At 38.1% G+C, this 20,627-nt stretch overlaps 2 protein-coding genes across 5 annotated transcripts in view; one reads left to right on the top strand and one right to left on the bottom strand.

Annotated features, from left to right (window-relative positions):
- The first annotated feature begins 12,064 nt into the window (after positions 1–12,064).
- On the top strand, positions 12,065–17,403 carry LOC146491693 (PI-PLC X domain-containing protein 1). Its single transcript, XM_085152554.1, has 7 exons — positions 12,065–12,532; positions 12,701–12,837; positions 13,759–13,884; positions 13,967–14,122; positions 14,543–14,649; positions 15,256–15,326; positions 16,276–17,403. The coding sequence occupies exons 1-7, from the start codon at positions 12,430–12,432 to the stop codon at positions 16,548–16,550; spliced, it is 975 nt and encodes a 324-aa protein (XP_085008680.1). The 5' UTR covers positions 12,065–12,429; the 3' UTR covers positions 16,551–17,403.
- A 387-nt stretch (positions 17,404–17,790) lies between these two features.
- The window catches only part of LOC146491694 (NACHT, LRR and PYD domains-containing protein 3-like), a 21,649-nt gene continuing 18,812 nt past the window's right edge, over positions 17,791–20,627 (bottom strand). For 3 of the 4 annotated variants that reach the window (XM_085152539.1, XM_085152538.1, XM_085152537.1), the window contains 4 exons: positions 20,257–20,430; positions 19,107–19,280; positions 18,979–19,025; positions 17,791–18,880 (listed from right to left, as the gene is read on the bottom strand). In XM_085152539.1, coding sequence (XP_085008665.1) covers positions 18,348–18,880; positions 18,979–19,025; positions 19,107–19,280; positions 20,257–20,430 — 928 coding nt within the window. In that variant the 3' untranslated portion in view covers positions 17,791–18,347. Of the gene's footprint in view, positions 18,881–18,978; positions 19,026–19,106; positions 19,281–19,406; positions 19,472–20,256; positions 20,431–20,627 lie in introns of those variants that run through there. The other variant, XM_085152540.1, reaches the window with a different exon arrangement.

Consider the following 20,627-nt stretch of genomic DNA (forward strand, 5'->3'; position numbering starts at 1 on the left):
TGATTAGCTTCCTATTAGAATTTTAATTTTGTCTTTATTTTATTTCCTTTTGCAATGAGTTTCTTTCTTTCTTTTATATCTTATGTTTCTTTCTTCTTCTTCTTTGAGGTTTATTTCTCATTTGAATAAACAGACAGGCATATGACAGTGAGTGTTTTGGTCCTGGGTCGGTGACCCAGTGGATTTCTGTTTTGTATTATTTATCTTTGATTTCATGAGGTGTCTTTTGGTTTGGGTTCTGTATCTTATCTTTTCCTGCCGGTGTGTTCCTTCTATGTAAAGCCCGTATCTCTTAGTCTGTGTCTGTGCATAGGTGTTCAGTAAGCACTATTTATGTTTTTGGTGTAAGCACTTTGTAGCATATTTTTGGATGAGTGCTATTAAAATAAACTGTATCATTACTTCCATGACTCCTTGGATGGAAACACTGTAAGGCAGGGGTACCCAATCCCAGTGCTTGAGAGCTACCGTCCTGGAGCTTTTAGATGGATCCTTGTTCCAACACAGCTGAATCAAATGAATGGCTTGTTATCAGGCCTTTGCCAAACTTGATGGCATGCTGAAGAGGTAATCAAACCATTTGATTCAGCTGTGTTGGAGTAGGGGTGCATCTAAAAGCTGCAGGACACTAGCTCTTGAGGACTGGGATTGGGCACCCCTGCTTTAAGGATATAAATTTCACAAAAAGTGATGGTTAGAGTTACCCGACAGGCAGATGTGGTAAAAGCTATCAGGGCAGCCAAAGGTGGCTTGTAAATCAATCACCTAAAATGAGCTGAAGCAGGACCTGCATCTCCTGATTCTTAGCTGAGTTCAACCTGTTTAGTTGGAGGATATTTATCTAATTATGCCCAATGGAGAGAAGGGAATTGAACTAAGCACGAGACTCTGTTTACTCCTCTATGAGGCTATAGGTGAACACAGTGAGTTTACTATGTCACAGTCTCTCCTCATTTCCTTAATTGCATTAATTTGGTGTCCTCACCAAATTAATGCAATTTGTGCTCAAAATACTTGGAACTTGCAATCCAAGTATTTTGTCTTTTGAAGAGGGAGTTTCCATACAGGCTCAGGATTGCTCAAGACATTGCACAATATAGGCTTGGTGTCACAAGATAATTGTTCCTTAATGCACGGCTTAGTTTCCAGTCACTGTTACCATGCAATGATGGCACATTGGTACTAACTTCTTCAGAGAAAATTGTAACAAACACACAAATAATTTTATCATTTAAGAATTTGTAGCATTAATTTAAGGCAAAAAAGTGTTTTTGCTCACTTATGTGTCTTCTTTGATATTGTTGTCTTGCACAAAGGCTACTGTTCCCTTTATGTAGCATAAGCTTTTTCGATGGGTTAATGTGTATGGACAGAAGAGGCATCTTAAGCTTTTTTGATTTCTGTTTACTCAGGTGACCCCATTGCCACAGAATGTTAGACATTTTTAGGATTTAGCTGGAGACACTCTGAAAAGATCTGTTTTAACCCAAAGCAATAGTTGCACACCAAAGACCAACTTTGAGCTCCTTGTTGAAAGTCTTGTTTGTCATTTGTGACAAATTGAAAAAAAAATTGGAAGTCATGGCTTTTCTTTACCCTTTACGCCACCACGAAGACAGCATATGAAGCCTGGCTTTTCAGGTGAGTTCAAATTAGTGAAATCTTTGGTTTCAAGAATTAAAAGTAGCCCCAAAAAACTATGTTTGCATTTAAAGCAGCAATGCGGGAAATGCTGTTCTGTACTAGAGCTGGTGCCGAACAGGACAAAAGGCCAAATCACTGTACCACTGCACTGTAACATTGAGACAAGGTATCATACTGCTGAGACATACTCAACTTCCAGAACCAAAAATTTACAAAAGAAAGAGGCAAAAACTGCACTCATCTTCTGGGCACTTGAGGGTGACTCCAAATGTGAGATAATAAGAAAACCTTTTTTTTTACACCCTTGCACAAAAACATTTTGGATAGTTTCCACCGTTATAACAATACTGAATGGAGTTTTTAAAACTCGTACCTGGATACTGGAGCCAAGGCCATATTCACTTTAATTTGCAGCTACATTTGCTAGCTATGTGCTAGGCTTCCCGTCAGCTAATTTGAGTCATTGTCCTGGACCTTTTGACCACATTTGTGCTGTTGGAGCCTGTTAATGCAATCGTCTGACAAAGTTTTTCCTTCACTTGTCATAAGCAAAATTCTATCATTTTATCATACTGTTATATAGCACCCATTAGCATGTCTGTGTGTCGTAACCCTTACAGCTTATGAATGCACCTTGCTAAGGCCATAACCTCACAGGCCTAGAGCTCAGTTGGCAACCTCATAGTAACCACCATTCCCTAAGGAAAAAAATGTATTTCCAAGATGAAAAACTCTGACATAAACTCTAAGCATTCACCTTCAAAGAAAAAACACCTAACCAAACTTAATGGTGTTAGCACCTTACTTTCATTCAATTCTGGTCATTTCTGACTCTGAAATAATATGGTGGTGCTCAAAATGTTAAAGCTGAGACTTTAAAGTCCAGAATCTTTAACTGACGGGTGATGTCACGTGGTTGTGCCCATTGTTTTTATACAGTCTATGCAATTGCACACTTGTGGAAAAAAAATATCGCTACTGCATGTGTTGTTTTCACTTTAAAGCATTATCATTCAGACTTAAGGAAAAATAGCTTTTGGAAAAACAAGAGAGGTAAAAGTTTAACTAGTAAATAGAAATAATTTACAGACATTGCAGCGTGTTCCTCAAATGTTTATCATACCTGTAATACTAGGAAAAAGCCCCGACTTAGAGTTTTATCAAAGTTTGATTCCTGTTATTGCATTTGGATTTTATTTCGACGAAACCAAATAAAATAAGATTCGCTATCAGTTCTAGGAACTGTTAAGTAATCAGTATTGAGATGGGTGCTGGTTTAGTTCACTGGGTAGAGCAGGAAACCCATATGCTGTTAGTATAACACTGAAGCCTGTGTTTAAATCTGTCCTGAGACCATTTGCTGCATATCTCCCCCTGGTCTTTATCCCAGTTTTTCTGTCTTAGCTTCACTGTCCAATTTTAATAAAATGTTTCTAAACTATATATCAAAAAGTACCCAGTATTGGGATGATGTAATGCGTTATACTGGTGGCACTACAAAGGCATGCTATTAGACCTCTCAGGTTTTTGAAGGACACCATCATCAAGGTCATCATAAAAATTAAATGATTTAAAGAAGTAGTTTCTCATTTAGCAGGTTCAATTCAATTTCTAAGATCTGATACCACTGACTGATTACTCTGCGGTATTAACATGACATTAGCAGATGATCTCATGGCCTTTTTCTCAGGACTGGCAGGTTTTATTCTGGAGATCCCATAACAACATTACCTGTGTCCTCATACTTCAAGATGTTGTATAACAACAATAATTGTCTTTGCCTGTCTGATAAGTAGATATCAGTCATGTAGTTTAACAATAGAATCTTAAAAAACAACAACAATTCAATTCAATTCAATTCAATTCAATTCAATTTTATTTATATAGCGCCAAATCACAACAAAAGTCGCCTCAAGGCGCTTCATAGATACAGAGAAAAACCCAACAATCATATGACCCCCTATGAGCAGCACTTTGGCGACAGTGGGAAGGAAAAACTCCCTTTTAACAGGAAGAAACCTCCGGCAGAACCAGGCGGGGAGGGGCGGGGCCATCTGCTGCGACCGGTTGGGGTGAGAGAAGGAAGACAGGATAACAACAACATTTTTTGCCTAAAGAGTTGGCAGTTCGTCTTGTAATCGGAAGGTTGCCGGTTCGAGCCCCGGCTCGGACAGTCTCGGTCATTGTGTCCTTGGGCAAGACACTTCACCTCCCGCTTACTGGTGATGGCCAGAGGGGCCGATGGCGAGATATGGCAGTCTCGCTTCTGTCAGTCTGCCCCAGGGCAACTGTGGCTACAACTGTAGCTGCCTCCACCAGTGTGTGAATGTGAGAGTGAATGAATAGTGGAATTGTACATCACTTTGAGGGCCCCGAAAAGCGCTATATAAATGCAATCCATTATTATTATTATCGGGTTTATTTCTGCTCAGAATAGTTGCATAAAGGCTTTCTCATACACTCAAGTCTTATTTATGATCTGAAGATGGACACAGAATGTGATTTTTGTTTTATGTTGCAGCTTTTATTAGCCGACGGAGTCAACATTGATCTCTTTAAATATAGAGTCTTTTCATAATCTCATGACTGTTCAATTAGATTATATAATAGCGATAAATACACTCAATTATTCCCTAGTTTATTTGAATAAAAGCCTGCTGTGTGCTTTGCTGGCACAGAGAAGGACAGCTCGAGTTTTTTAATGGTTCTAAGAACAGCATGTCATGTAAGAGCTAAACAGCTCTGGTTTGCAAATAAATAGCTAGACCACACTAACGTGTCCATGTGTGACCCCACTGATGGTCAGTGTGATCTGCCTTGTGGCTTTAATCACACTTAGACACACATGTTTTACTTTATAAAAGTTAGGTCTGATGTTTTCCAGTCAATTTGGATTACACAGTTTTAGCATTAAGAACTGAGCAACTGAGGACAATTGTCAGTTATTTTTCTTCTCCACAGCAAATCATCTGCCTCCATCTTACCCTATTTCTAGCATCCTCCTCTGTCACACCTGCCATCTACAGGTCCTCCTTCACTACATTGTCCAGTAGTTTCTTGAAATAAAAGTCTGATGCTTCGCTGGCAGAGAAACTGGCTACAAATGACATATTAATAACTTTATACCCAATCATATAGCAAAATTAATCCAAGCAGTCTTGAGAGTCTCCACTAGAAGCCTTTGAAAACATTATATTGATTAGCCAGTCGTTTGTCCTCCAGTTATGCTGCTTCCTGGCTTTAAATTTAAAATTTATTTCACAGTTGTTTTGTGTCATTTTAAATAGGAAATATAGAGTCATGTGAAAAATGTTTTCTTAGTACTCTGTAGAGTTCTGATACCTCTAAAAACAAACATGGCAATACAGCTTAGGTTTGTAAAGACTTCTGGAACAAAGTTCTTTGGACAGACGAGACCAACGCAGAGCTGTTTCGTCATAATGAAGAGGAAAACCAATTACAGCATGTCAGCACAATATCTTGTCTATCATTAAAATTTGTTTAATGATTTCAAACATTAAGTTGTACATGTAATATATGTAAAATCTAAATAATCAGGAAGGGGCAAATACTTTTACTTTCACAGCATTGCCAAGCACGGTTTTGGAGTGGTGATGATTTTGGCTGGTTTTACAGCCTCAGGACTTGCGCACCATGCTATCATTGAGTCAGCCATGAAGTAATTTGTATAACAAAGTATTCTAAAGTCAACTTAAATGAATGCCTGCGAACCTCAGTGAACTGGAGCAACACTGTAAAGAAGAACGAGCCAAAATCTCTCAACAGTGATATGAGAGACTGATGATAAAATCATATTCTTGTCATAGTCAAAGTTACTTGGGCAGACGGAACGCCATGTTCCACCTCTTGCATTACCTCTTAAAGCTTTAAGGAATAAAGGAAATTACTTTCTGTACTTTTTGAACCCAAATATTTGCCCACTATTCTTTAATATAGATTGTTGAAGCAGTTTGAAGCCTCCTTTGCGGTCACTTTCATTTAATAATGCTCAAAATGCCTTCAGGGAATGACAGGTTTGTAATGTGGTTTGCATGTAAAAGACGGCTTGATGGCAGCAAACTTTACTCCAAGATCTTTTATTACCCAGTATTTATGGAGCCTTTACAGATGTTTCCCATGTTGTGTAAGCTAGTGCCCCTCTCCACTTACTCCTCTTTGTCTTGAGGATGAAACCGCCATAAAAGAATTCAAATCTTTTGACTGGGAGAGTGAGAGTTTTCTATTTCACTGCTGTGAGCTTCGGCTTTTTGGATTTTATCAAATGTTGGAGTTTTTGCTTGGATTTGTGGAAGCAGGGACGAGCTGTGTTCTCTTACATTGGCCCAAGTGTTCATTTCTACCCCAAAAATCATGTCTGAATGTTACGCTGTGCTGCCTAAGTGCTTTCAGTATTTGTTTTCCACGTTGTCCCCTGTTGACAGAGATTTAATTATATTATGTGCCACAGACAATAAAATCATCAAATTATTCGTATTCTCTTAAACTTTTTTGTTGTTACACAACTCTTCCAGACTTTTTTGTTTTCCAGTTAAAAACATGAATAGCGTGCAACAGAACAAAACAGAATAGAATAGAACAAAGAGCCACTATTGACATTGAATTTAGGATACAGCAAGACTTGGGGATCAACTCCGGTCACATATTTGAATTTACAATTAAAAAAATGTTACATAAGCACAAAAGCGGCCACTGATAAAAGGAGAATTTAACATTAGGCACCACAAAGAACCACATGCCCATAATATAAAAGAGGAAGCTGGACCAAAAAGTGTCAAAGTCATTAAGTGCTGGAGTCGGGTGGTTTCCAGTGTACGGTTTTGTGCGAGTAAAGGTTTTAACCACGAGAATCAAGTATAATAATTAACCTAAAATACATAGAATATAAATATATAGGGAGTGTTATTGTAAGAGTGTGTGTGGGTGCTTATTTTGTATGTTGGTTGAGAGTGGTAGTGACCTTCAAGTAGAATTTTTTAATAAATCAATCTTAATGATTTTGAGTTTTTAGTGACCGTCAGCCTGCCTGTGGGCCGGAGGTCAAACAGCTGGTATCCGGGGTGAGAGCAGTCTTTTATAATGTTTTGGTCTCTGGAAAAAAGGTAGCATATGTGTGCAATGTCTTGGAAAAAAGGAAGCAGGCGACCATTGATTTTTTGGGGGGAGGGGGGCTGTGTTGAAGACCTTTGGTAGAGGTTTCTGTCAGCTCCTGAGCAGCCAGCATACCACACTGTGAGGCTGTATGTTGGCACACTTCCTACTGTGGAATGGTAAAAGGTCACCTTCATGATTTTCAGAAAATGCAAATTTTGCTGTGCTTTTTTTTTTACATCAGCTGTGGTGTTGAGAGGAAGCTGCTGGAGGGCTCTGTTCTGTATTTCCTGAAGTTTATGACGAGTTTCTTGGTTTTTTGTTTTTGTGTTGCTGTTTGGTGTCAGATTGCTTCCTCACTTTGGGACTTCTGCTCTGTAAGCAGACTCATCTCCTCCTTAAGTGAGGATGACTACAATGGTGTCATGTATTGATCAATAAATGTAGATTTAATATATATTATATTAATATTGATATATTATATCAATATTTGACATATATAATTTTGCAGCACTTTAAATAAGAAATATAGTGCAATACTGTGTATTTTACTTGCAAATTTGTCACATCTCATATTATCAAAGAATTTCTAATCCCCAAAAGTTTCATCTCGATGTGGCGTTTTTAGTGGGAAAAACATCCAGGATTGGTCATCCAGGATTTGCTTCCCTGTGTCAGGGTTCCTGGGTCATTGACCCAGTGTTTTCAGTTTTTCATGCTCTGTTTATTTCTCACTCAGTCTCATTTCCTGTTTTGCTGTGCCATTTTCCTTCCTGTGTCATTAGTCAGATTAAGTTCACTCACCAGTCTCTAATCACTCATCATTCAGTAAATATATTTAAGTCCTCAGTTTCCACCAGTCCATTGGCTTGTCATCGAGGTTGTCACTGCCGTCGTTCCCGTGTGTGTTTTCAGGTCAGCCAGCCATTCAATCATTCAGCCAGTCAGCGTTCATGTTCTGTCCATCCACTCACTATAATAAACTTCCGTATCCTGCATCGTGAGTCCTGCATTTGGGTCATCTCCTCCTCGCATCCACACACGAACCCTGAAAACCTGGATGATTGAGCATGCATGAAGACTAAGAATTTCTAATATTAGACAAAGATACCACAGTTAAATACAAAATGCAGTTTTTAAATTATGATTTAAATTTGTTAAGAGATCAAAACTATCCAAACCCACATGGCCCTGTGTGGAAAAAAAAGATTTGCCACTCTTGTAAAATAATGAATTAAAAGTGATTAACAGCATTTTTTTGAAAGCTTAGTTCAATTTCACTGTGTGACAAAGTGAAGCAGGCTAAAAGATCTCTAAAAGCAACACATCACACCACAAGCTAAAGAAACCAGTCTGGAAAGGGTTACAAAGCCATTTCTAAGGTTTTGGGACTCCAGTGAACCACAGTGAGAGACATTATCCACACATGGAGGAAACTTGGAGCAGTGGTGAAGCTTCACAGGAGCAGTTTTATCAAAAGTACTCCAAGAACAACTCATCCAGGAGGTCACAAAAGAACCCGAAACAACAAAGAACTGCAGGCCTCACATGTCTCAGTTAAGGTCAGAGTTCAACAATAAGAAAGAGACTGCACAATTTTTTTTACCACTCCTTGAACTTGTTGAATTAGATTAAATTAATTTTAGTTTTTTTCTAATTTGTAAGAAATTATTGTTTATTGTTGGTCTATACTTCTACAAGAAATAGATGCCATATGTTTTTCTAAGAATCAAGTTGGAAGTGCGTTCTGAAACAAACCACCTGTTGCCACACACGGCCTTTTCTTGCAGTATTTTTGTTTCGGAACTTAAAAGCTAATCTCACATTTCCCTGAAAACATCTTGATAATTCCTAAGAAAATATTCTGTGGACTGATGAGACATGGGATACACAAACACACACACACGCACGCGCACGCGCACATGTACACTGATACTGATACGCCCTCACCATCACCCTCCCTTCCCCAAATCCAGCGCCTCCTCCCATTCTTACCTCTAATCCGATGTGGACAGTGGATCAGCTGGAGGCACAACCGAAGATTGCAGCGGTCCCAGATCCAGCTATACACACTGGAATACTCTCCCATGTTGCTTGTCTGTGTTTTATTGTGTTATGGTGTGATGGTATCTGTGCATTCCTGGATTATCCTTTTGTGTTACACATTTCGCTGTTTTTTTCCTTTGCTACCTGGCCTGACCTGTCTCCCCAATGTGATGTTTGTGTATTGTATGTACGGTCGGCAAGGTCTGTCATCTCGGTTGTGGACAACTGCAACTGATAAATTATGGCTATCTCATCTCATCTCATCTCATCTCATCTCATCTCAAAAGTAAAATTTTTTGAAAGGTTTGAGTTACATCTGATATAAAACTAACAGAGTGGCCTTGTCCAAGTCTGAATTTATCTCCAATTGAGATGCTTTGACCGGACTGTGACCTCAAACAGGCTGTTCATGGTTGAAAACTCTCCAATGTTCCTAATTAAAACAATTCTTCAAAAATTCCGCCAGAGCAATGTGAAAAACTCATCATTCCTAGTTATTGTCACGGTTCTGGGTCAGTTTCGACCCAGTGTTTTGAGTTTTGGATTGTTAGTTTATTTTTGGATAATTGTCATGGTTTTGGGCACTATGAGGTTTATTATTATTATTATTATTAGAATTCTGTTTCTGTTTATTCATGTTAAGGATTTGTTCTCGGTTGTATCTCACGTTTAGTTTAGTTCAGGTTCCATGTGTCATTCTCCGTCTGTCTCTCAGTGTCAGGTCTGCGTCTTCCTGTAGTGTTCTCATTTCCTGTTTTATTGTGAAGGTTTGAGTCTCATGTGAGTGTGTTCAGTTTTCCCTCTGTCTCGTCTTGTTGATTATTCCCAGCTGTGTCCACCACCTGTGTGTAATTCCCGTGTTTCTCTGTGTGTATTTAAGTCGTGTCCTCTGTCATTGTAGTTGCTGGTCCGTCTGCGTTCCCACCATGTTTCATCTGTGTGTTCCCTGCTGTCAATCCGTTTCTGCTCGCTCTCGTTCATGTTCAGGTTCGTGTTCTGTATTCAGTTTGTTCCCAGTATAGTTTAGTCTTTGTTCGGTTCGCCTTTTGTCCATTTTTAGTTTGTGTTTAATAAACCACCATCACACCTTTACAAGTGCCTGCATTTGGATCCTCCTTTATTTTCCACACGGCTCCTCTCACTCGCCGTGACAGTTATTGCAAATACTTGATTGCAGTTTTTGTTGCCAAGGGTGACACAGCCAGATATTAGGTTTAGGGGCCAAGTACTTTTTCACACAGTGTCAATTAGGGTTGGATACCTTTTGTTCTCTTAATGAATGAAATAATCCTTTAAAAATAGAACTTTGTAATTTCTTGTGTTATCTTTGCCTATTATTAAAATATGTGAATCATGTAAGTGTGACAAATAAGCAAAAGTAAATATGCTTTTTACAGCACTGTGTAGTTTAAATGATTTACAAATGAATGGGTTTTTTTTCATTTACACTCCACTCAAGTAATACTCTGAATTCAACTGAAATCCACACAAACCATTGTTTAAAAGACAGTCCTAAATATTAAGCCTAAAATGAGTCCTGGACCTAGATTACCCAGAAACCAATAGGATAACCTAATAGTGGAGCTAAAATAACTAGAGAAAATAAAGGTAGGTGCCTTCTACTTTTACCAGTGTTACTATTACTATTACCAGTAAGTTTGATGGTTTCCAGCCATAACTCACATTGTCTCCTTGACAGTCTATGTACTGAAGGTCCTTCAGGAAACTGGGTTTGAGTCTGTTATCCTCTCTCTGCTTTCCTGTAAACAGTCCTAAACAATAAAAATGCACAAAAATGACAAAAATAAATAAATTTGCTGAGTATCAACTGAGACACAGTAATAAAATTGTAACCTGAAACTTAATCTAAAATGATCACACTGTCATTTGGCTGTCTCCAACCTAACAGTCACAAGAACAAGTTAATTTCATAGGGTCACAAGGTAAAAAGGTTCAATTTAAGGACTCCTCATAATTCAAGCATCTCTATAATTGTCTAGTTATATTATTTCTAGAGCATTTACATGTGAAAACAGCTTCACATGATTATATGAAACTGAAGACAACCATAACAAATTAATGCTTTGAAATCATAACTTAATTTTATTATATTTAATTTTGGACCGTGTGTGTGTTTTCTGCCATCTGTGTCTTGATTTAAGGCCATTTTTCATGCTGTCACGTCACACTGATTTCCCCCTGGTGGTCACAATATATAATTACACAAAAACTGCCAAACTTTAACTGCAATAGAAAAATGCACAATTAATTAATTGATAGCAATGACATTTTAACAAATATATAATATATTAACATCACTATAAAAATGTATAAATAAGTAATAATAATTAATAGTATAATAATAAACAAAAATTGGCAATCCCTTCCATCCGGTAATTTAAGTGAGCACCAACAACCTTATTGCATCTTTAACCTGATCATTCATCGTTCATTCATTGTCTTTAATCATTCAGCCTCACATTCACACCTACGGTCAATTTAAGCCTGTTAGTCTGACATGCATGTCTTTGGACTGTGGGAGAAAGCCAAAATTAAGTCTATATAGCAGCTATTAGACTGTTTAAATGATGTTGATGATGGAAAAGGGCCATATGAATCTCTGGCTTTTTCCACGGCGTGTTTTTTTGTCCTCTCTCCTCCCCTCAACCCAAATGGTTGCTGCAGATGGCCACCCCTCTCTGAGCCTGGTTCTGCCAGAGATTACTTCCTGTTAAAAGGGAGTTTTTTTGTTTTGTTTTTTTGAGTTGAGTTAAATTGATTTGAGTCTTGGGCTTTTTTCCAGTCTCTTTGTAAATGTTCTGTTTCTTCCAGTAAATTTGCAAGTGTTTCTTGTCAATTAAATTTCTTTTACATTTTCAATGTCGATGGAAACCCTAAATTTGGCCCCTTTTTTTTTGTCTTCGTACATTTATACATGTAAATACAAACTCCACACACTTTTTTATTTTTAACGTTATACAGCCTACAAACTGGATTTGGCATCAGAGCTCTTTACACTTCGGTTTTTCTGTCTGAGCTTTAATGAAATGGCCTTTGTATTGCAACGTACTGTACAACAGACTCCAGTGAAGCAGAAGCATCATATAGTTCAGCTTTTCTCCTGTAGATGGAGAAAGAGGGCCACTCCACGGGCCCAGGGGGCAAGAGGGTTTGATGAACTTGCCTAAAGCTTAATCTGAAAGGGTGCGGAAGTTGAATGGGGGTGCGGGGGTGGGAGGTATTGTTTTTATGAAAAGCAGGGCTAAATGACAAGACATCAAGAAAAACTAAAATCTGTCGGGATAGGACAAGCTCTGTTGTCTTGCTCTTTTTTGTTTGCTTTCTTTTTGTTTTTATTTTTTTAGTGTTGGGGGTAAATTGACTACTATGGTTCTCATTTAAAATATAAAATTAGCACACATTGTTACCGTACTTTTTTACTTTAGTGTTCTAACTCTAGTGTTTTTTTAAGCAAGCTCTCGTCGCGTTTGGTGATTTTATTTTGAAAATCTCTAAAGGAAGTGGCGATTGACAACAACCGGAAGAGTTGGTAAATAAACCGTGTTCAGATCCCGAAGAAGCTCAAAGACCATGCTGAACATCTGTTGTAGGACAGGGCGGTAATAAGACATGGAGGAAAAACATCGGGAGCAGCTCGGAGGAAACCCGGACTGGATGTCGCGTTTGCCGGAGGAGCTGCTGGACGTCCCGCTGTGGAACCTGGCATTACCTGGTAAAACAGGAGCAGCCAGTTCACCCAGTTCAAGACAGAAAAGAATAGAAAACACCCTCATACAGATCACATGTTTATTTTAAAAAGATAATGATCCTTAATCTCAGGTTAAACTGTAATTAAAAAAATGTCTCAGATGCTTGTTGACAGGCTCTTCTCGCACCACAGGCAGCCATGACAGCATGTCCTTCAGCCTGGATGTCTCCTCTCCTGTGGTGAGATCGGAGTCCTGCTTCCTCAGACTGACTGACAGGCTGTTCCCCTGCTGTACTCGACCCTGTGTTTACCGCTGGGCCACCACGCAGGTATGTTACGGTGCCCCTAAAGATGAAAGCAAACCATGAACCTGCACCACCTCAGGTGATGCTCCCTAACTCGTAAAAGGTTTGGGGAATTCATCTGAGGTTTTGATAATTTGATAATTACTGAACTACCCTAGTTTGGAAAGAGGAATGTGTTTGATCATGACTTACTGTATACAGTACTTCATATTTTGCTTCTAATCAGACTATCTTCATTTTTTTTTTTTTGTTAAAGTGGTCTTGAGCAGTTCTCCAGGCTTTCTGAAGGTCCTTGAATGTTTTTCTTTGGACATATGGATGCTTATTTGATCATTTCCACCCAGTACTTAAACCTGACCATTTTCAGAGGAATGTTTTTTTTTTGTTTGTTGAGGCACTTAACACTAAGGTATGACTCATTCCAGCATCCAAAAAAGGCTCCTAACGCAAAGATGGAACAAGTGTTGTGTCTACACATGCAAATATCTAACCAACTTTAAACTGTATCTTTAAGCGTTTTGTTACTAGAAGCCTGTCACAAAAATGGGTTGAATGTTAGAAAAATACCAAAGATAAGAGTTTAACAGACATAAAATGTTCTTTTTAGCACTATCAGCTGAAAACATGGCAGATCTCAGTAGTGTGTCATTAAAAAGTTTGAGGAAGCTGCACAAGTGGAGAAAAAAGAAGAGGCGGATCTATAAAACTATTTTAAAAAAGTGACTAGCAAGTAACCTGAAACAGGAAGAAAAAGCTGAGATATATCATACTACGCAAGAATTAGACTGAAAATCAGAGACAACAGGTGTGATGGAGTGATGAATGCAAATGTGAAATTGTACAGAGGAGATCAGGAGAGAGATACAGCCATCTGTACAACATGGTGGAGTCTCTGTCATTGTTTGGTTCTGGTCTTTCAATATTCATTGTCTTTCTTGGCTACAGCTATCGGTCCTTTCTGATCAGTGTGATCTTGGTGTTCGTTTCTTGGACCTGCGGATCGCCAGAAAGCCAGCAGGGAGCAGCAAATTGTTTTTCGCTCACGGCATATACACGCTGATAACCGTCAAGGTCAGTAAACTACACCAAAACTGCATTGATACTCAGAGTGAAAGCTAATTTACAGCAAATTTTAATGTCCGTCTGCATGCAGGAGGCTCTGGATGAACTGGCCGGCTGGCTGGACGCTCACCCCAAAGAGATTGTAATTATTGCCTGTTCACACTTCGAATCTCTAAGTGACGAAGACCACGCCCATCTGATGGAGTTCATCCTCCTGCTGTTCAGAGGGAAGCTGTGCCCACCACAGGTAGATAGACATTATTAGGATAATGATTGATTTCTAAAGTTTAATAACGCCAAATATTCACTGCTTTCAGCCTCTCAGATAAGGATTTACCATTTTAACATCAGTAGATATAAATACATGGAACTGATCTCAACCACAGGCTCATTGGGAACCCTTGACTAAAACGAATGCATTTAAGACTGTAATCCTGCAATAAATCCTTTAATCATTTAGGTCATGGTGTTCAGTTTCTGTTGAAACTCTTTTCGACTCAGGTGTTTCAAATATCAGAGGTATTGTTCTAGTCCAGAAACCTGCTAATATACCACACCACAAACGTCACGCTCCGAAAATTAAAACATGTTGCTGTAATCATACTTTATTAGTTTTGGCACAGTGTGCCTAATAAACTGACAGCTTGATTCATGTGTATGCATGCAGGAAACTCCCACTCTGCGGTCATGTTGGTCCAGAGGTCAGCAGGTCATTGTTTCCTATGACGACCAGGAGCTGCAGCACCCTGGGCTGTGGAATCGGATACCTTATTGGTAAAATCCATAGACTCTATGTAGAAGGGTTAGACAGACTTCGTAGCTTAAGTGTCTTCGATTCCGCGATTTCGGTTCTGATTGCTTTCTCTGGCAATCTTAGCTGTTCTTTTTTTGTTTGTTTGTTTTGTTTTTGAGCATCTTGGTGTCTCAAAAGTATTAATAATAGATGTTGGTACAGTGACTTTAAACCACACTGAGAACAGTAACAGCCAAAGGTTCAAATATGACATAATTGGAGTGTCATATTTTAATGTGTGTTCACTGTCACTGTTAATACGTGCTTGTTGGTTTATTTATAAATGGTGTGACGTGGTGTGAAATACAATATTAAATATGTAAACACTGGTTGCATGTAATATATACACGTATGTAAAGATAGTTTGTTTCCTCCTATTTTCAAACCTTAGACCTTATGTGGTTTTCTTGGTCTTCTTCTCTCCCTCCTTCTTTTTGGGTCTTTGACTGGTGACCAAGACTGGTGGCCATTAGGGGAAAAAACAGATTTAAAGCACTGCCTGATTACTTTTACTTTTCAAGGCTACTGTCTGCACAGTTGGTCATGTCACTAACACTGAAATGATTGAACCTGTCCTGTGTGTTCAGGTATGCTAACAGCCCAGATCCTAAGAAAGTGATCACCTATCTGGAAGGCCAGCAACAGCAGGGAAGACCAGGTATGAGGTTGTTGGAACAAGTAGTGCAGTGAGGGAAAGTAGTAGCATTACAGACCTCTATTTAAAACGTTAGAGCAAAAGTACTGGATACAGAATATACTGTAAAGGTAGTTTACTGGATTTAATAACCTGCCAAAGGTACAAATGTTAGTTTGTACATATATATGCATCCCGTGTTGACACAGCCTGTGATGGCTTTCAGTACCACTGTTTCCTCCGATGCTGCTTCTTCTGCTGTAATTTCTTTTAATCATCAGGAAGCTAGTGGATAAAATCGGAGAGAAACTACACAGCAACACAGCCACGCCACATACTAGACTTGCTGCTAACAATGTTGGACACTTTTGCGGGTTTATGTAGTAGGATTGACAGATTCAGTGCAGAAGTATCATTTATGCTTTAGCTCAAAATTCAAAGCGTATTCAGACGACGCAATCTTTTAATAAAAATCCAACATGGATTCGTATTTGCTGCCCCCATGTGGCGAACGTTTTTATTGAAAATTGAAAAGGTTTATTCAAAAATTTAAATGAAATGTTTTTATTAAAACAGAATAATTCCTTTAAATACCAAATTTCTAATATTCATATTCTGTTGATTGAGCCATCGAAATATATAATATAATTATTATTAACCTTTTTTTTTTTTAACTTTTGAGATTAAATGTCTCTTTTACAAGAACATCCTGGACAAGATGGACAGAAGTATTCTAATAAGTTTAATAATATAATAACAAATAAAAAAACAAAACAGAAACAACCAAGACTTATAAACTTCAGCATCAATAAGGAATGAATATGTTGGTAAAAGTATTTCTCTAATGTCAGTGACATATAAAAATACTCTGAAGTGTACTGCTTCTGCAGCTAGCTGGGATTTATTTTACCTCAGGTTTTATTTGCTGTTCGTTTCTTTAAGCACCGGCTTTACAGACTGTTTTGTTTTCCAGATGGTTTTTACGTCACCGGTCTGAACCTGACAGAGACCATGTTTTACGTCTTCCTGCACCCTTTCCAGAGCATGAGGACGTTGACGTTGAACTCTCTCTCACTGCTTCTCCGCTGGGCGGGTGAGCAGCAGCCAGGACCCGAGGGAGTCAACATTATGTGCTGTGACTTCGTCGGTATGAGCGAGTTCTGCTCGCTTGTCATCGAGCTGAACTACAAACTGGTGGGCGGAGGCTGCAGGAAGCTGCCAGCATCCTCCAAAATAAGTGCCAATTAATAATTTTGTGAGCCTGCCATCCTGTTTATACAGTTGTGTGCTTGATGTTTTTATTTTTTAAGCATCACATTACCTTCTACATGTTTATTCAGGTTAATTTCAGCATGCTTTACCTAAAACTATAAGGAGGTACACAAGTTACATGTTCTTTACACATTCACTGTTTAAGTGTAGTTAAAGTTTTATATTTTGCACTACTGGACACTTTTCCACAAATATTTGCACAAATATGACGATCTATATATCGTATGCATTTTCTTTTTTATTTTGACTTATTTTTAATTTTTCTTTTTCAATGATTTTTCTTACCTCATAACTCGTCTCTGTGCTGTGAACTTTTCTTTAGGGATCAACAAAGTCTTATCTTTGCATTTCAGAATGGCACATGTTACAAATTTTAGTGTTTACTATCAACATCACGAATGCTAGCAGCCTTTTAATTAGCATACAGCTATACAATAGTTAGCTTGGAGAGTAAAGCGCTGAATACTAGGTCTCTCAAAGTGTTGCACTATCTTGTAGGATGTTACGTTTCTTTTTTGTTGTACTGTAAATTAATCAAATGCTGGTATTTCTAAATAAATATTTTCATATTTATTTTTCACATTGTATTTTATAAACAGCTGTATGGGTGCTGTTTGGTGATTAGCATTGTCACCCCACACCAAGCAACTCTTGAGTTTGAAACTTTGACTGCGTGGCTTTCTTCTACAGTCCAAAGAAACACATGGGTTGTCACACATGTCACCTGGTTATTCTACATTTACCGTCACACTGCCTGAATAATAAAAATCTGTGATTTTTGTACGCGTACAAACAAAATGATAAAGGCCTGGCTAAATGACTACTACTACTAATATTATAATAATAATATAACCATATTTATTATTATTATTATTATTATTATTATTATTATTAATAATAATAATAATAATAATAATAATAATAATTTTCTGTTTTCCAAAACACCACAAGCCACAATGTTCAGGATTAAATAAAATAAATAAATTGCATGTGAAAACAACAACAACAAAACAACAACAAACAAGAACCCCCCCCCACCCCAAAAACAAAAAACAAAAAAGAGTTTAACCTTTTAATTGAACCTCCTAAGACCCGAACTCTTCCACGGCATGCATTTTTAATTTCTCTTTGATTGGGCACATTGGGACCCAATGAATATAAAAACAAAGAATTACCAGAATTTTTTATTATTTTTTTACCTGATTTTTGTTTCTAAGAAAAATGAGAGCCACATATGAGGATATTTGTTTAAAATTTCGATAGAACAGTAGCAGTATAATGTCCTCGTAAGTGGATATCAGACCCTTGTAGAGCAAAATTGAGTATTTTGATGTAAATAACCCAAAATGTGATGTCCACATATGTGGATGCCAGGTCCTAGGAGGTTAAACATATTCCAATAAACATGATCTTTACTTAAATATGACTTCAATCATTGGCTGATCTCATCACTTAAAGTCAAACGTTTTGGCGCTTGTTTTCTTCTTTTTCTTATAGTTGTTTACTTTTTTCATACCAAGCTTGATGTCCAAACTTTGACTTAATTAGCAAAAAAGAAGCAACATCTGTCAGATATTCAAATATTAAAACTATAGAAAAAAAACTACATTTTTTTTTAGACAAAAGGTGCATTTTTAAAAATCTCATTTTTAAAAACCACAGCCTCTTCTTTTTAACATCTATTAAATATTTTGCTTTTTTTTTTTTTTTTTTTGCTGCATTACTGAAACCTATGGCTATTTCACCAGGAAAAATTAGCCCTTTTTGGATAGATTATATTTCTAACAGTGACACAGAAGAGTCTATTGATAAGAACCCAAACCCAGGGTAAAGTGGTTCAGTGAAGGCACCACAGAAAAAGGTGTACAGGTGAATCTGTGAATTAGGCAAGACTGCGTAGAAAGCCAGAGTGCCCTCAGTCCAGTCCAAATATACTCCCACTCTTTCAGAGGACACAGGAGCAAGGAGAACTGTTTTTATATTATTGTGCCAAGCGTAGATGTTTTTATCATTGAACTCTAAATTCCATGATTTCTCATTCCATCCAAGCCTGCTGCCATCTAGAGCTCCCCTCCGTCTGACGCTTTTGTAAGTCGCTCCAATATCAACCCCTCCTTTCCACTCCACCTCCCAGTAACAGCGGCCTGTCTGACCCGTTGTACAGAGCAGTTGGTAGCACCAGTCGAATCTGTCCGGGTGTTCAGGATATGGCTGCTTCTCTGGTGACAGTCTTACTTTTCTGTTGTTCTCAAACAGGACAACATTTTTGTGGGCTGTGTTTGGGTCCAGTGTTAGTTCACATGCATCTAAGAAATACACAGAGAGGAAAGGGTGAGAAATACAGCAGTAAGTCTGAAGGTTTTAAATCAAACCAGAAATATAGTGTTACATCTAACATACTTACACTTCCTCAGACCAGATTTCAGCCTCTGACGACCACTGTGGTCCTCGCTGGAAGGGGAAAATCAAAGTCAGACCAGACAGGAGTCCTTTAGCATTTCTACAGTTCCTGTACTCCAATGTACATCATACCTGAGGGAGTCCAGTCTCCAGTTTGGATCCTTCAGTCCCACAGATAGTAGCTTTACTCCCGACTCATCTGGATGGTTATAACTGAGGTCGAGTTCTTTCAGATAGGAGGGGTTGGACCTCAGAGCTGACGCCAAAGACGTACAGCCATCTGCCGTGATCAAACAACCTGACAATCTACAAGAGTGCAAAACTGACATTGTTAGGATTTTTCAAAAGTAATCCATCCACCTAAAACTAATATATAATTTGCATGATAATTGGTGCAGATGGTCATATGCAAGTGAGACAGTTGTAAAGTACCTCTCACGTCTCTTTCAAAGCAAAGAAGTAATTCCTCAGGTACAGCAGCTAGTTTTAAAAATGGTCTTGTTCAAGATTTGCAAAAGAAACAGAAAGTGCTCATAAGAATCTGCACTCAGTCTGTCCACCACAACTATGAATTCATTAGTCCAACTTCAGACAAAAAAAAAACAACCCTCTCTTGCTTTGTACACTATGCTATCTGAGAAGTTAAATGAAAATTTTTGCACGTTCATAACTGTGGCTGTTTGTGCATACTGTTTAGTGAAGATGTTTTATTTTTTATTTTTTTTTGCTTTTTTTTGCTGTTGTGTAGGTTTAGGTTTTTATTAATTATTTAGTTTTATTGACTCTGCAGCAGTTTTAAATGTAGCTCTTAAGGGTTATTTTCATTGTAGTTTATAACCATTGTCTTATGGAGATGGAGTGTGTGTACAAACACAACATTAGTTCAGTTTTATTTACATTATGCCAATTTACAATAACAGTCACCACAAGCTGTTTTTTTTAATATTGCAAGGTAAAGACCTTACAGTATTAGGATGAAGCCCCAGCCACCAGTTGATCCCCTATGAACAAGCACTTGGCAACAGTGGGAAAGAAAAAAAACCTTTTAACTTGAAGAAACTGCTAGCCAGGGTTTAGGAAGGGGCAACCATCCTGACAGCTGAAGACTATGATGTCGACTTCCATTCTACATTTAAATGCTTTAGGAACCACAAGTTAAGTCTGCAATCTAAGAGCAAATCGTCTACTAGGAAAAAAATGGGTCCCCTTGTCACAGTTGGCTGCCTGTCCAGTCTTTTCACAATGACCCTTACAGTGCAACACATATTCCTCAGATGCATACCCAAACGTTTGTAGTCTACAGTGTAGGCTCCTCAGTCCAGTAGAAAGCAGTTTTACTCCTGAATCTCGTAGGTCATTGTTACTCAAATCCAGGTGTCTCAGACTGCAAGAGTCAGAGCTGAGGACCAGTGAGATATCTTGACCACATTTCTCTGTGAGATTTGTGTGATTCAACCTGAAAAATTAAGAATGTTTCTCCATGTAATTTCTGTGATCCATCTACCCTTGACTTTCATTATCAGAATGAACAAAATATGTGTATATATATATATAAAGCTCAAACATATTTAAACTATGGTACAAACCAAGCCAAATTAAAGGATATTAGAAGTCTTAAGCATTGGCGTATTTATAAACACCAAAGATTAAGTC

This window comes from Neolamprologus multifasciatus, chromosome 23, assembly GCF_963576455.1.
Source record: "Neolamprologus multifasciatus chromosome 23, fNeoMul1.2, whole genome shotgun sequence".
Taxonomy (NCBI): domain Eukaryota; kingdom Metazoa; phylum Chordata; class Actinopteri; order Cichliformes; family Cichlidae; genus Neolamprologus; species Neolamprologus multifasciatus.

Excerpts from the sequence above, each read along its gene's own strand:
- LOC146491693 (XM_085152554.1), top strand. The coding sequence starts at position 12,430 with ATGGAGGAAAAACATCGGGAGCAGCTCGGAGGAAACCCGGACTGGATG. Across the intron at positions 12,838-13,758 it reads ACCGCTGGGCCACCACGCAG|CTATCGGTCCTTTCTGATCA; the intron begins GTATGTTACGGT and ends TCTTGGCTACAG. Across the intron at positions 14,650-15,255 it reads TGGAATCGGATACCTTATTG|GTATGCTAACAGCCCAGATC; the intron begins GTAAAATCCATA and ends CTGTGTGTTCAG.